A 16,882-nucleotide genomic window follows, 5' to 3' on the forward strand; every position below is an offset into this window, starting at 1 on the left:
CGCATCATATAGACCGAGGCTACCACATCCAACCGGCTCTAAGCTCAGCCACGCATGTATTTATACGAAATGACAAGGTAAAACCACCATTGACGCAACCTTACGATGGTCCTTACCAAATACTAGAGCGAAATGACAAGACGTTTAGAATACTGATCGAAAACAAAGAACAAACAGTTAGCATAGATCGTCTTAAAGCTGCTTTCATATGTCCCGATACAGACATTGACATCCACAACAAATCAATGGTATACCACACTCCAAACAACGTTAATGGCGACCAGTCTGTGCGACCAAATACAACAGCTAACCTGACAAAATCAGGACGCAACGTTCGCTTTCCAACCAAATTCAGTGACTCCATCACTTAGGGGGGAGTACTGTGGCAGCACCAAAAAATATAATAAAAAGAACTGTCAACAAGGCACAAAGGAGACAACAATAGCCGCAGTTCCCGCCAGTAGTAGTTTGGATAAAGACAAAGCAGCACGTGAATAAAACGTAAAAACACAAATCTTAACTTTAAGAATATTTTATAATAACTAAGTATAAGAAATAAATAAACTTATCCATTACCAATACGGAGTGTTAAATTAACTTATCCATTACCAATACGGAGTGTTCAATTCGAAATAAACCCCAACATAAAAAACCACTACAACCATAATAGCACTTTCAGTTAAGTCAAATGCAAAAATAATTTTAATAATCTTTTTTGACTGAAACAGGATATTGAATATAAATTTTTACCACCAAAACCACCGATAATCGGGAACCCAGATTAGAGATATATTGAACTGCATCGTTAGTGATATATAGTGTCTCTCAAAAAAATACAAGAGTTTTAGAAGTTATAGGACACACACTTTAAAGTAAGTTCATAAAAAATACAGAAATTAAAGTTTTAATTTAATAATACTTTAGATCATTCCAGAATTAGTTATTTATTTGATTAGCTGAGCTATTTTTAAGCAAACCTAAGTTCGTTGGTAATACTAATTTACTCATATCTGGTCGCATTAAATGATGCGTTGTGTAAATGACCTGTGGATAGAAAATTAATAGGATTTAAAAAAAAATTATTTATTTAAATAAAATCAAGTTTTTATAAATTTTAAAATGTTTTTCTCTTAAATTTACATTATAAGCTTAATACTAAGTTCATTAAGTTGTAGTAAAAATTTTTGTGATTCAAATAATTCCTTACATAAAATTTATATTTTCATTTTGTTTTAAATGTTGTTGATAATTTGATCTTTTTGAGTTTGTAAACTTTATTAAAAATTATTTCAATTTCTTAATCTAATGCATTTTATTTATAACTAATTCGTTGATAACTGCTACACCATCCATTGATCGCCTAAATCGACGAACATAGTTTAGGCTGGAGAAGCTTGAGTACGACGGTTTGCTGAAAAACAGAAAAAATTTTTTTTTTTTAATAATATTTTATGATAATTTGTAGCATATTTTGTAAATTGAGAATAGGGGAGGAAGAATGTCAGAAGGTAGATTCGTCTTGAGAGAAATATAGCGCTATGAGATCTTTCAAAAAACTGAGATGCAAGTGGGTACGTTAAATTCTATGCAATTTTATATTCTTAAGCTGTCATTAAGTAAAATATGATGAAGTTGACTAAGGATCAATTAGCTCAACTTGTTGTTACACTTTTTGACTTATTGTACTAATATATTACATTTCAAAACATTTTTTTCCTATATTTCTTTAGCTTACATTTTAAAAAAAATCTTTTTTGGTTTATAATAATTTTTGTTACACCTCTTATTACCATAATCATGGTTATGCCAAAAATTTGAAGAAATCTAAATCAGTTATGCTTTTGAAATTATATATTCAGTAACTCACATCACTTTTTCTCTCATGCCACGTTTCCACTGGTCTCATTTAGGCAGTTTTGTTCATTAAGGACACTTATGAGAATAATTTACCATATAAGGGGCTTTATATAAATGAGCTAAATATAAATAAAACAACTCGTTTGAGATGTCGAATATAGACCTTTCCCATAAGGGAAATTATCAAAATTTGAAATCTTTGTCATATGTTTTGTATATAAAATGTAAACAAGCAACAGCTGAGCTGTAAACAAAGGCACTGAGGAAGAAATTATTTAATAAAATTTTTGTTTTTATTAATTGAATATGTAATATTATTATTGTGTTAATTGAATTGATATATAAAATAATTATAAATGACTTAATATAATAATAATATATTTAATTTTTTTGTGTGATATATTATAAAGTGCAGTTTATAAAAGTTTTATCAGCTGCATAAATGAGCTCAATATAATGTGAACGTTCACACATTAATATAAATAAGCAAGTGCGCAAATGAGACAGTGTGAATGTATTATAACATAAATAGTTTTAGCTGCTGTGGAAACATGATATCAAACATTTTTAGATAATTAAAGAAAATTGTAATAGAAAATTGAAAGTAATCAAATACTTAAGATATTAAACGTGAAAGTTCAGAGCTAATAACTGAAAATAATTAAACTTACATCATCATTAACATCATATCTTCATTAATAACTAGTAGTGAAAATCAAACATGAAATTTTTAATGATCATAATTGATATATGATAAACGACTGATGATATTTATCATCGAAACTAAAAGAAAGGTTAGTTTGTTGAGTTTTAAAGCAGAAGGCTTATGATATTAAATTTACTAAAATTTTTGATAAAAATTAGCTTACTTTGTATATATGTAAATGAATCTCTAAATAAAAATTCCACAAATGTTGCATCGTATACAAAATTATATTAGATTATATCATATTTAATCCTTAATAAAACTACTCAGCATTTTTGGAATTTTAATTAGCCAAAACAGGATAAACTTAATTTGTAACAAAATTAATTAAATTAAATGGTTGAAGTCAAAGGCCAACAAGTAATATTTCAAAAATTTTCTAAAACTCGTTATACAAATTCGTTGAACTCACCTTTATCCTTGTTTTTGCGTTCCTTATTGGCTTTGCCAGCCTGTTTGTTAGCACCGCCAGGATTACATTTCTTGTTTACGTCCCGCACAGCTACACAGCTGGAGTCAGCAGCGTTGCCTGTTGATTTCAATTTATCCTGTCGTGTCATTTGACCGTTGCTGTTGCACTCAGACCAAGATCCTTTTTCATAACGACACGCTGACAAAACAAATTTCATAAAAATTAAATTACAGAGAAAAAAATATGAAAATATGTGTTATGGCATTAACAAAACAAAACAGAAAAAAAAAAAAATAATTCTAAATAAAAAAATTAAAAACATTTCTGCATTTAATTAAATAAAGTTAATTATTTTATGTACGAGCAAACTTGAGTAACTTTTAAATTTAATAAAATAATTTTACATGCCCACAATCCACAACCCGACCATCCAACCATCCGACAACCCGACCATCCGACAACCCGACAACCGGTGACCCACAACCGCTCAGCATGCGTTTAATAGTTCAAAATTTCTGGTGCGGAAATTAGTGCAAAAGCGTGAAATTTCATTTGGCCATAAACGGGAATGCACATATTTTACGTTTATTTACGTATCCTTTTATATCCTTTTTTGCGTATACATATTCAATTAATAAGTGAAATATTTGAATAAATGTATTTACCAAATTTGGTAGATTTTATGCATTTTAAAAATGCTATTCATAAATATTATTTTATATTTCAGAAAATAAAAACAGATTTTAAATAACCTTTGATGCTTTGCCATACAATTTTGTTTCCTTTCCAATTATGTGTGCTCTATGCGAATCACTGGTCTGAATTTAGCAATGATAATTCAAACTAAAGGGACTGGAAAATCTTTTTAAGCTATAAAATCTACAGATTTTCTAAAATTTCATAAACATGTCTTTTATTAGTCACAGCCTCTACAAAAGTATAGCTTCAATCATCGGCATAAGAATATGGGTACATATTCTGGAAAAAATACTTGGAATTTGTAATTGAAGGTTCCGCATAAAACCTCTAAGACTATTTTCTTTTTCTGTAAGTGGTAACATTGTACTGTGCTACCTTACAAGTTTAGAAGTATTTAGGTAGAATAGATTAGAATAATAGATTCGAATTGTTCGGGCATATTATGTACTTTTAAAACAAATAAAATTTTTAACAATGGAAGCTAATGAACAAACTGTAGATACATCGACAAATATTGATTGTATTAAAGTTAAAGAGAAGTACTTAGAGGAGTTTATAGATCAATAAAGTTTCAATAAATATCTTTATCGTCTTGGTAGTAAATTTGAATACTATTTTGTTTTTATAAAATTCGTCTCTTTTTCTAGTTTTATCTCCTGCTAATTCTATATCTCTCATATTATTTTTCTCTTTGTAACACTCCACATCTCGCTACCACACTCTGTGTCTGTTTTCCACACCCTATATTCTACATCTTTTTCCCTCAATCTGCATCTCTCTACCACACTCTGTATTTCTCTCCCACACTCTACATCTCCCACAATTTGGATTTCTCTACCACAATCTGTATCTGTCCCCCACACTCTATACCTCTGCATCTCTCTCCCTGAAACTGCGTTTCTCTCCCACACTTTACATCTTTTTCTTACGCTCTACATACATCTCACATAATCTGCATCTCTCTACCACACTTTGTAACGGTCTCCCACACTTTACATCTCTCTCCCTTAATCTACATTTCTCTGGTAACCAAGATAGAAATTAGACCTAGAAAGGAAAATCAGAAATAAGTTCTGGAGTGGTTGAGCTCTGATGCAAATCGAAAATCAAAAGACCATGGCTTGAAATGCCAACATAAAAGACAGCCTCGTCGAAATATTGCGAAAGCGGTTTCGCCCCCTCTCGCCAAAGAAAAGGTGTTTTAGTCTGTATACTACATATAAATATATTAGGGAACTTTAGGATAGGTCTGACGGAGCATAAAGCATTGTACCACAAAGAAAAATAAAATATTTTACTTATTAAATATATACTAAAAAGAATGTGAAAGGATACGTTAATAACCTAAACCTGTTGATTATTGTTGAAATATATTTAAAATTGTCTATATGAAATCAAAAAGGAATAAATAATTACTAACTTTTTAATTATGATTTATAATAGAGAGTGGTTTTCTATGTTACTGGAAATGCCATCCGGATACATGTAGTGTTAAACAGTAATTTTATATACCGAAATTTCTTGCAGAACTTCAATCTGTTTACGAACTTAATGGTACGGAATCGTGATGTCCCTTAAAAAAATATCTCGACTTATTCATATTTTTCGATGCGTTTTTAATGTGCTTTATATGCGAGAAATCATTGTTGCTATGAGCAAAAGTTTTAAATTTCCATTAAATTATTTACTACAATGGATTTTCTCAAGAGATTGCCTTTAAATGAATATTTCTTACAGAATTTAATTTCTTTTAAATGAACAAATGTAAAAAGGCGGGAACGTTGTATCGAAAATATACGTCAAATTGTGCAGATTAATGAAGTTAAATTTTTATCACATTTCACTTGAATATCTCACAGTAATGAGCAATATTCGTTTCATTGAGTTCTCTGGAATTTCGCTGAATTGAAATAAAATTGCTATTGAAATAAATTTGCATATCACAGAGTGTAATAATAATAATAAAAATAATAATAATAATTGTAGAAAAAAAGGACAAGAAAATGTGTAAATTTAAGGCTATAATAATTCTTTATAAATGGACTCTTTTTATTATGATACTATGGGAATTTAATGAAAATTTTGAATACTTTTGGAACCTTAATGAAACTTTATCACAATTATATATCTATAGTTATTTACTTGATCAAAGGTAGTTGATTATTATATCCATAACTCATTATGAAAAAAAATGAAGTATAATATTTGCTTAAGCTAACGGATTGTGATTTAGACTGAGATTCGAGACTTAAATGTACAATGTTTGAGTTACTTAATGGTACCTTGATAAAAACGTAACACTGTATTTCTTGAAAGACGTATAACAGATTTTATAGATCGTTGTTTTTTATTGTCCTATTATTGAAGCTCAATACTGAGAAATCAACAAATATATTTTAACTTAAGTTGTTCGTCTCAAACCCATAAAGTGGAAGATGAAATTGCTTTATTGCATTTTCATATTTATAATTATTCTACAGCTGATTTATGATTTAGTTCTAATATAAACACAGCAAGTGAATTTGTTAATAAAACCTTCACAGCAAATTAATAAAACTACAGAAAAATTCGCAAACATAAAAGACAAGTATGGCTTTCGGTTAGTTGGTTAAGGCCTGTTGACTCTAAGCTTCAAATTTGGCAGGGCATGAGTTGGATTCCTGGTACTTGCAGTCTCAAAAAAAATTATTTACGAATAATTAAATACAAGAATTGTTTCCAAAACCACTGTTGGTGGGTATTTAGCAGTACTCGAAACAGCTGTACAGCCAGCCAAAAATTTAATTAATTAAAATAATATAAAATGAATTTTTGTTGTTTAGTTCACTATTATTCGAAAAATTGATTTGAAGAAAAACGATAATTTATCTTCCTATTTATCCTCCTTCTTCTTATTATTGTCTGATATATTTCAATTCTATTGAACATATTCGTCTTAGTTGTATTAAACTGTGAACACCCTTAAAAAATTAAAATTTAAAACGATAAAAAGTAAATTTCTTTAAAAGGGTGTTCAGGTTTGAACTTTGAAGGATTAATTTACTTCTAAAATATAATGAAATTTAATACATCTTACCATATATATAAAAATGAATCGCAAAATGTGTTTGTAAGCGCATAACTCAACAACGCCTGGACCAATTTGGTCAATTCTGTTTTTTAAATGTTCGTTGAAGTACAAGGATGGTTTTTTCGGCGAAAAAAAAATCGAATTATTACTAATTACGAGGGTGGCCAAAGTTGTTGGAAGAGAAGATACTTTGGTCACCCGAGCTGAACCCCATACACCAGAGTGACTGTTCTGTTCAGGATATTTTTTGCCCCGACTATAAAATAGACAGGAACAAAAAACTGCCACATTCCAAATCTTTTTGACAGAACGAAGTCTGTCGGGTTCGCTAGTAATAAATAAAATTTATTTTTAAAATTAAATAAAATTTATTTATAATTTTTCAAATAAAATAAAATTTCTTTTTTAAAATAAATTTTTCCTCCCGTACAATTATTCAAAGTGTTATTCTTATAACGTTTGTTTCTCGGAAACGAGGTCTTATTTCTATTTTTTAAAAAATAACTGCAGCTCCTTATTACTATTTTCAAATACTTTAATATCCTAATAATGATTTTTATTAGCATATTTAAAGTAATTATTTTTTTTCTTTAATATATAACTTTGTAGCATTTTACAAAATTATTTTTTACGTCACTCATACGCCATGTGGAACCATTTTGCGCAAATGAAATTGTGCTAATTAAGGTAAAGTAATATCAATTTCATTAAAGGAAATAACCTCATTTTTAAACAATTTTTATTTTTTCTGTTTAATTTTCGAATTTCTCGAATTTTTGCTCTAATTAATTTGATTAAATATGCTGGGTAGTACACAACACTGTAGTCACTTGACTTTTGCCTCTTGTTGAAGCAGATAGATGAAGTATAAGTGCACGTACAACATTCATATGAAGGTATATATTTATATAGCATATATGTAAATATAAATGTAACAAGTTTGATTTAAAAATATTTTTTATTTTAATTTTTGAAAGTTAATTGTTCACGTTAAATAATTATTTTGCTCTCACTTTTAAACCACATATTTTCCGTTTCCGTTTCGTAGTGCAGTCAAATAAAAATGAGATAAAGTTATATAAAAAAAAGTAGAATTATTATAAAGAAGCCAAGAACAATGTCATATTCAGTAAATATCCGCACAAAATGGCGCATTTCCTTTCATATTTAAATGAATTAAATAAACTAAGTAAAAGTTTGCTTAAAGTCACTTTAATGCTTAAAGTCACTTGTGTGTTGGTATTTGCGTGTGAGAAAAAATGCAGGCTTGTCGGTAATACGTTTGCAGAAAATCATGTCTGTCTGTTTGTACGAGTATGTACAGTGAAAAATGCAATGCTGTGTAAACAGCTATATTTAATTTTATGTGCAAGTCCAACGTTGCCACAAAGTCGAGTTATTCTTGATGTGTGGGTTGGAAACGCCTACAGTTTTCCTTGGTTGATATAGAAGAATTTAAAAGTATTGAAGGAAGTTGGATTTTTTTTTTTTACCAAGGATTGAACGAAAATAGTGTTGGTGACAGCAATTAGTGTGCGCATCCAAACGGAAATGAAGGCAAAATATAGTTCCGAACGGTTCAGTTGAGATGCAACGTCGCATTGCATCAAGTGGCACAACAAGTTTAAACTCTGGATTACAGCGGCTGACTGTTAAGTGTAGTTAAATATTATTTTAATTGTCTTTAACTCTTGTACAATGACTTTTACAACTCTTGTAGATTAAATTAAATAAGATATTTTTAATGATAAATAAATATACCATATATACTTTTTGAGCACTTGGAATGGTGGAAATAGTTGGTAAAGGTTTATGGGTTAGGCTAAGCCCTATATGTACTGCGATCAGCTTGAGCTATTGTGCACCTGGGAGCACTTGGAATACTATCAAATAATTTGAATAAAGTATTAGTGTTGCTGTTAAGCTAGACTTACTTTGTATAGTGACAAAGAAGCTTTATTAAATTTTTAGAAGGGTTTTCGAATAACAAAGAAAGAAATAAAGGACAAACACAAAAATTTATTTTTTTTAATTTTATTGAAATTTGGCTGACCATACAACGCTGTTTCGAGTATTGCCAAGTACTCTTCATCAGTGGTCTTTGGGAATAATCGAATTTTATTTAATTAGTTTATAGTCCGTATATAATTTGTTTGGACTGCAAGTGCCAGGCTTTATTTGTGTTTGTCCTTTATTTCTTTCTTTGTTATTCGAAAACCCATCAAATAATTTGCTTACTTTGAGTGATCATTTTTATGCCAGTAAAAAAAGTAAGGGTGCAAAGATATATTAAATTTTATAAATTTATTTTTTATTGATAAAAATATTTGTTTTAGTAGAAAATATTTCCTATGATATTAAATTTATTTAGATTTTATCAAAATTTAAGTTTAAGAGTTTGTTGTCAAGCAAGTCAGGTTTACTTTTCTGAAAATTCTCCATTAAATGACATAGAGCAGGTCATCACAGATTCGTAAAGTTAACAATAGTTACGAAAAAAAACTATAGAACTTGGTACAGTTGCCAAAGTAGTTTCATAAGAATTTTTGCAGAAATAAAATCTATTAAATTCTGTGTTCTCTCATGTATGAATTTGCAATAATTTTTGCCAAAATGTAGAAAAATTTTTATTTGTGTTATTTTTGTAAAAATTAGGAAATGTTCATATATTATTAAAAACTCATACAATTTAATTTTCACATATGCGAGTATGACATCTGAGGGAACACAAAAGCATATACTAACAATGACAGGTTGAAGGATACAAGAATGGCAAGCAAGTGCAGCACACGCCTTTTATTAAAAACTTTTCTCTTTACTTCACGGAAGCATCTCATAAGTTTTTATAAAATGACATTTTATGTTATTATTTTTTAAGATATTTTTAAGTTTCAAAAATATGAGTACATTTTAAAAGTTCTTATATCTACCGCAATACAAATATTCTCAAGCATGTGTGTACACACATATGACATATATACCAACTGTAGATAGATTTTGTTTTAACGTTAGTTGACGTATTTCTCTATTGAAAACCAAATTTATTACCTTGAGGCTACTTTTAATTTCCTTTAAAAATTCGTTTATAAAAGCTGCTTAGATATTTTAAAAGTGTGTATAATATCAAATATACTCATACTATATATGTAGTATCATGCCTTCATATTGTATATGTGCAACTGACTATGCATACTCACATTTATATGAGTGAAGACTATGCCAAGTCATTCATCAGGAAAATACCATCATAAATTTTAATATTTTCATGTTTACCATTTCTTTATGGTTCGATGCTTGTCTTTATATCACTTTTTATTCTTGGTATTTTATGCATTTGTTCATCATTAGATCCTATTTAACTGCGTTGACAACAAAGGATAATATATCCCAAAAAAGGTATGAACTGAGTATACACATTCATGTAGACTTGAATACACTTCATGTGTCTGTGAATTTCTTGTATAATTTTTACCTTGAAGCAGTAATTAAATCCCTTTTTTTTGAACAAAGTCACAAGAGTGACAAAGTAGATAAAGTAAGATTATGATGAATAGATAAACTGCAAGGATATTAAAGTGTGGATGAGAAATAATGTTCAGAAGATAAATTGTTTGAGTTGAGTTAGGTTTGTTTTGAAACTATTCAATGAGAAATTATTAAGGATTATTTTCTCAAAATATATTAAATTAAGATGAACTAAATGATAAAGCGTTATAGCCATGAATTGACAAGTATTAAATAAAGAATTTTTATAGGACTCAACAAACAAAAAAATGAAGATAAAATATTTTTATATACATTTAACATATGCTTAACATAAATAAATATGTTATTTATTAATTTCTATTATTTAATAATGGATTAAATGGATTAATGTATATTTAATTATGGATTAAAACGACTAATTACAATTAATAATATTTTGCGGAAAACAAAACAGTACATATTGTACAAAAAGGTACATATGGCTGCGAGACATAGAGATTAACTGAAACTGAAGCAGGCAAGATAGCAGTGTTGGAAAGGAAAACATTTAGAAAAATGTTTGGCCCCATGAAAGAAAACAGGATGTATTGCATAAGACACAACCACAGACGCAAACGCCTAACTGAAGGTGATACAATCAACAAATCGATGAAAAACCAGCGATTAAGATGGGTTAGATATGTGATAAGAATGCCGGATATGAGAGCACCACTTAAGATTTATGAGAACGAAGTAGGAACCAGCAGAAGAAGAGTGCAACCAAGTAAACGATGGAAAGACAGTGTGCAGCAGGACTTAGAAATAAAGAATATAAGAAATTGCAAAAAAAATGTAAAAATCAGAGAAGAATGGTAGACTGTTGTTAAATAGGCTGAGGTCCTAGATGGATTGTATAGTCGCCGGTGATGACTTAATAGTTAAATAATATAATTATTTCATTATTTGTTAACAAAAATATTTGCTAATAATACTTTCACAGATAACTAACTAAACTCTAGAAAAATGTGCGAACATAAGCTTAAGTACGGCTTTAGGTCAGTTGATTAAGGAGCGCTGACTCTAACCTTTAAATTTGACAGGGCACGAGCTAGATTCCTGGTACTTGTAGTCTCAAAAAATTATTTACGAATAATGAAATACAAAATTTATTTCCAAGACGACTTATGATGGGTATTTGGCAATACTCGAAATAGCCGTATGGTCAGTCAAAAATTCAATTCATTAAAATAATATAAAAATAATTTTTGTTGTTCAATACTTTCGAAACCTCGCTATTTAAGTTAATATATAACTTTTGTATATATACTTTACTTATATATGCGCGTTTATTATATATTGTTTATATATGTTAATAATAGATTTGAAATAATACAGAATCAAGCCCGTTGAGTAGCCATCAGGCGATTTAATAATTAAGACCGCGGGTGTTAACTTGATATATAGTTTTTTAAAAATAATTATAAATAAAATTTACAATTTTATTGTATTTGGCTTACTTTTCTTGCATTTCTTTTGCATAGTTCGGGTGGGTAAACAATTGGCTTCGCCCTTCTTCAATGTAAGTGTCCGGGAACGCATATTGGTTTTGGCATCACATTCAGTCCAAGCGCTCTTAGTATAACGGCAAGTCGATTCTGTAAATAAAAACAAAATTGTGAAAATGTAAAATTGATTATTAATCAAGTAGAAAAAAATATAATAAAATTAAATGTTACAAAATAATATAATATATTATATATACAATATATTGTATATGTTTGGTTATGGATTCTTCTGGCAACCCGAATAAGTGCTTTTTTAGATGTAGGCTAGAAGGATCCCAAAAAGTACCGTAGTGATCAACGTACGAAGCACTATGTAAAGCACGATTTGTCCATTCAAGTGCAAGTGAAACAACCAAATAAAGCTATAAGCTAATATCGTGTGCGATTGGTAAATTTAGAGTAACTTTTTTAATTAATATGCACTTTTAGTGTAATTTTCATTTTCGTTTGGTAAGTCTATATAACACTCGAGATTAATGTATAACACTCGAGATTAGACTCTGAAATTAACAGATGTTTTAGATGATTTGACAGGTGAGCTATGATTTGATTTGATATATGTATTTCTGAAATATACAAATGTCTACTAATACTACTACAAAAATATAAGATAACTCTAAAAATGTTCGATTGGATAACAGAATTTGATAGATTTAGAGTAAATCTAGATTAAATCCAGATTTACCAATCGAAAACAGCATTAGTGTAATTTTCATTTTCCATTGGTTAATTTGTAGCGAAATGTATTAAACTTGAGATTAATTTACAACATTCTAGATATACTTATTGCCAGTTTTAAAATACATGGCAGGTAAATTGCGATTTCATCGAAAGACGTTCGATTGGGTAATAAAATTTAACAGAACGAAAGGAAATCTAGATTGAATCCAGATCAGTCAATTAAAAACGCTATAAATAAAGCTACGTTTTCAAGGATAACAGCTGTGTTAGTTCGATCAGATAAGGGGTACCAACAAACTTATACGTATAATTTAATATAAGAATGTTGGGTAAATGAATTAAAATTAACAGAAGAATAGTACTCTTATGAAGTAAGAAAATTATAAGTAAGAAGTAAAATGAGAAAATTATGAACTCCTCTCAAGGAGTACAGTTCGGTGTGTACGCAAGGATGTCAGCACTTGTAGTTGAAATAATACAAAAAAAAAAACAAAAAAAAAGTATGTAAAGAAAAATAATATGAAAATGTCTGGCATTGTATGGTAAATTCAAAAGGATAATAATTAAAGTGGATGGTTTTCGTGGCAACTGAGAGTTATGAAATGAAAAAATTATAAATGTTGTGGAAAAGCAAACAGAAAAATGTAATTAAGTTTTTTCTGAGCACTTCTTTTCGACAAAATTTCTGCTTCTTCTTGTTTTTCTGTAATATTTTTTTTATTTTTCTGAAAAACGTTATTTATTTTACTCTTTGTGGCAGTGACAGGATAACAGTCAAATAACCTTCAGGGAAATTGACATAGCAATATGTGCAAACTGAATTAATACTATCTCGTTCCAATTTACAAAACAATGATATGAAAAAATATTTTGATCATCCTCCTGAATTGGGTGTTATGTGCTATGCTGGTTCTTACATGAAACAGGAATTTTTTGATTGAACACGATTTTTTTGATGAAACAGGATTTTATTTTCTTTTTCTCTGGATTATTATCAACAAATAACAACTCAGCAGTTTTGACTATGCATTTTATTGGAAATAAATTGCTTAATTTATTTTATGATTTACTAAGATTATTAACTATATTTATTAAATAATGCTATCCCTTCACCCTTATCTGGGTTTCTGGACATAGGAAGTTTAGTCCGCTGTGGTGCTTCCTTGGATGTGTTTCTGATGGTACCGGTGTATATTACGCTACAGGCCATTTAGAGAAGTATTTATCTCTACTTACTTCAACTTGCCAATAATAGATGGAAAACACTTAAGTCATGTGCAACTTCCAGGTTAACATGGCCCACCTATAATGAAATTAGATCCTCTGAGATATTGTATGAACTCATCAAGAGAGACCGCGTGAACACTGCAAGGCTTACTGCAGCAATGTCTGATCATTGATCATGTCTCTGGTCAGACATTTGCAACTTCCAGGTTAACATGACCCACCTATAATGAATTAGATCCTCTGAACTCATCAAAAGAGACCGCGTAAACACAGCAAGGCTTGCTGCAGTTGTCTCTGGTCATTGGTGTATATTGGTCATGTCTCTGGTCAGTCATGTGCAACTTTAAAGTTAACATGGCCTACCTATAATGAAATTAGATACTCTGAACTCATCAAAAGAGACCCGTCTACATTACAAGGTTTACTGCAGTTCTCTCTGGTCATGGGTGTTTAGTAACCTACGCAGAGAAACTGCATATTCTTTATCTATCCTCACTGAAGAAGTTGTGGAAACCCGCTGGAAAAAGAAACCATTATACATTTTCAATGTGAACGGAGTTCAGCTTCGGCGTTCAGAAGAAATAGATTTTTAGGAAGATACTTCTTGAACAGTTTATCAAACTGTTCATCGGTGAAGACGAGAGACCTATTACATTTTCTAAATTTGACGAGATGGATTTAGTCTCTACTCTTAAATACTAAGGGTTTTTGCAAGGAATGTGGTGGCAAAATGGCGCAAAATTGCTAATTGAGGTACATGGCAGCTATCTAATGGCCTGCCAATGCAACCAACCAACGAAATCATGCTATTGTCATGATACGATTTATGTATATGAGTAATATTATCTTGGGTTTAAGGGTTAAATTAATTTACTATGCATATCAAAGTATTTAAAAAATTCAATAAAACACAATATTATATATCAAATAAGTAGAAATACTATACATTTTCATTTTAACTGAAAACTAATATCCTGTTTTATTTGATGTAACCCAAGTTTGTTTCCGAAGATCTTGTGCTATTCTGAAAAAATAAATTGCTGACCTTTTTAAAAGTACCGCAAGTGTTTTAAAATTGGTGTCCTTATACATCCGTAAAATAAAATAAATTTAATAAAATAAAAGTTAAAATAAATAAAATGGAAACGAGATCGAAAAAGATTCTTTATTTTTTGTTTGAGGCGAAAAAAACGCTGTAATTGCATGCAAAAAATGCAGAAAATAAATTGAAGTAAAATAAGAGAATTCCTTAAAAAAAAAGTACTCTTTTTTTATTTTTGAATTTATTTTTGGAATCTTTTTGCAAACGTATGACCTTTCAAAGAAGCAAATGCAAAGGTATTCTTTCGTTAACTTTAAATAAGAGTTACTTTTTTCATTGACTCTTGAAGCTGTCCTCGGTCTTTTGCAGCATTCTTTACTCTTACATAAAGAGATCAATGGAACCAATTTTTTATAAGTTCACTATACAATTTTTTTCCTAGTAGTTTCAAGTACGCAAGAGAAAATTGTAAAATTTTGCATTTAAATCAACATTATTGTGTATATCCTTTGTAATGACATGAAAAAAATTCAATTGGCAAAAAAGGTCAAAAAGTTAAAGTCAATAATTTCATTGTAACTTTAAGGTAAAGAATTCGGGAAGGATATAAGATAGGTGAACATTTCACATTCCGACATATAAGCACAGTTTCAACTAACCTTTTTCCTTAATTTGGAAGCGTGTGGGTGTGTAAACATCCTTAACTGCTACGGTTTAATATTGCGAACGACTACGACTGACGCGCCAGTAATCAAACATTGTCGGTTACACTTTTGGGAATTATTTGCGGCCTTATTTAGGTAATAAAATGCGGGCCGATAAAACTGCTTTAAAAAGGACTTAACAGGGTGCTTAATGATAGAAGCACAACAGGCATTGCTTAGAGTAATTTTAATATACTTACTTCACTGTGGATTTGTTAAAACTGAATAATGAAATAATAAAATTTCGATACAAATTAAAATAAAAATAAAATATATAAAATAAAAATAAGAATAAAAAACAAAAATAAAAATAAAAAATAAATAATAAAAATAAAAAATATATTAAAAAAAATATAATATCTATATAAAATCGATTTTATAAATTTTGCGATATCTTTCTAATTGCATGTATGAAGCAATAATAGTTATAGCAAACAAGTGTTATCATATTTGTTATTTAATATTTAATACACAAAAAAAAAAATAAATACTTTTTTAAATTTTTTTAAGGACATATATGACAAAAAATCTATTTAAAATAGCAAAGGAGTACATGGCAATATATAACAACTAAATTTTAAATACAAATAATTGAATTAGTTGAATTATAGCTCTTTCGGATATTACGAGATATCTATCATCGACAATCTTCAAAAATATTTTTTTGGATATACATTGTGACCGAAAAGTTTCCGGAAATTTTAAATAAAACGCAAAATTCTTAATCTTCATCAATATTTATTTTATCTCCTTCAAAATATGCTCCATTAGAAGCGATACACAAATGCCAACGTTTCTTCCAATCATCAAAATTATTTTATAGGCGCTTTCCGGTATGGCTTTGAGTTCCCTCTGCGAATTCTGTTTTACGTCTTCTATGGATTCAAAACGCGTTCCTCTGAGTGGTAATTTGAGGTTGGGAAACAGGAAAAAGTCACACGGTGCAAGATCAGGTGAATACGGTGGCTGTTCGATGGTATTTATTGAATGTTTGGCCTTAAAATCGTTGATAATGTTGAACAAATTGAGGTGAATCGGAACAAGCCGGGCGTTGACACGTCGCATACACAAATTGTCCACCAAAATCAAACGAGCCATCTCACGACCGATGCCTAGCTCTCGTGCTATCTCTCTAACACTCACATGAGGATTTTTGAACACGATTTCCTTTGCCTTTTCAATGTTTTCGTCGGTGGTAGAGGTCGAAGGTCGTCCAGAACGCGGCATGTCTTCGACGGTCGTACGACAGTCCTGAAAGGCTTTGTACCACTCATAAACTTGAGTTTTCGATAAAACTGATTCCCCATAAGCCTTTTGTAGCATTCGCAACGATTCTGCACACGAAATTTCGTTCGAAAAACAAAATTTGATGCAAACTCTTTGTTCAATATTTTTTTCCATTGTTTTTTTCGCAACGCACTACTGAGGTGAACTGGTTTCAACAGCTGCCGTAA

At 29.7% G+C, this 16,882-nt stretch overlaps 1 protein-coding gene across 1 annotated transcript; it reads right to left on the reverse strand.

Moving 5' to 3' along the window:
• Positions 1 to 1,071: 1,071 nt before the first annotated feature.
• LOC119670481 (probable serine/threonine-protein kinase DDB_G0271682) lies at positions 1,072 to 11,864 on the reverse strand (the record flags this gene model as incomplete). The annotated part of the gene is given in 3 exon segments (XM_038080754.1): positions 1,072 to 1,411; positions 2,976 to 3,173; positions 11,727 to 11,864. Coding segments are annotated over 3 exon segments (368 nt in total), but the record flags the coding sequence as incomplete, so codon positions are not given.
• Between the last annotated feature and the right edge of the window lie 5,018 nt (positions 11,865 to 16,882).

Source organism: Teleopsis dalmanni, chromosome 1, assembly GCF_002237135.1.
Source record: "Teleopsis dalmanni isolate 2A chromosome 1, ASM223713v2, whole genome shotgun sequence".
In the NCBI taxonomy this organism is placed as follows: Eukaryota; Metazoa; Arthropoda; class Insecta; order Diptera; family Diopsidae; genus Teleopsis; species Teleopsis dalmanni.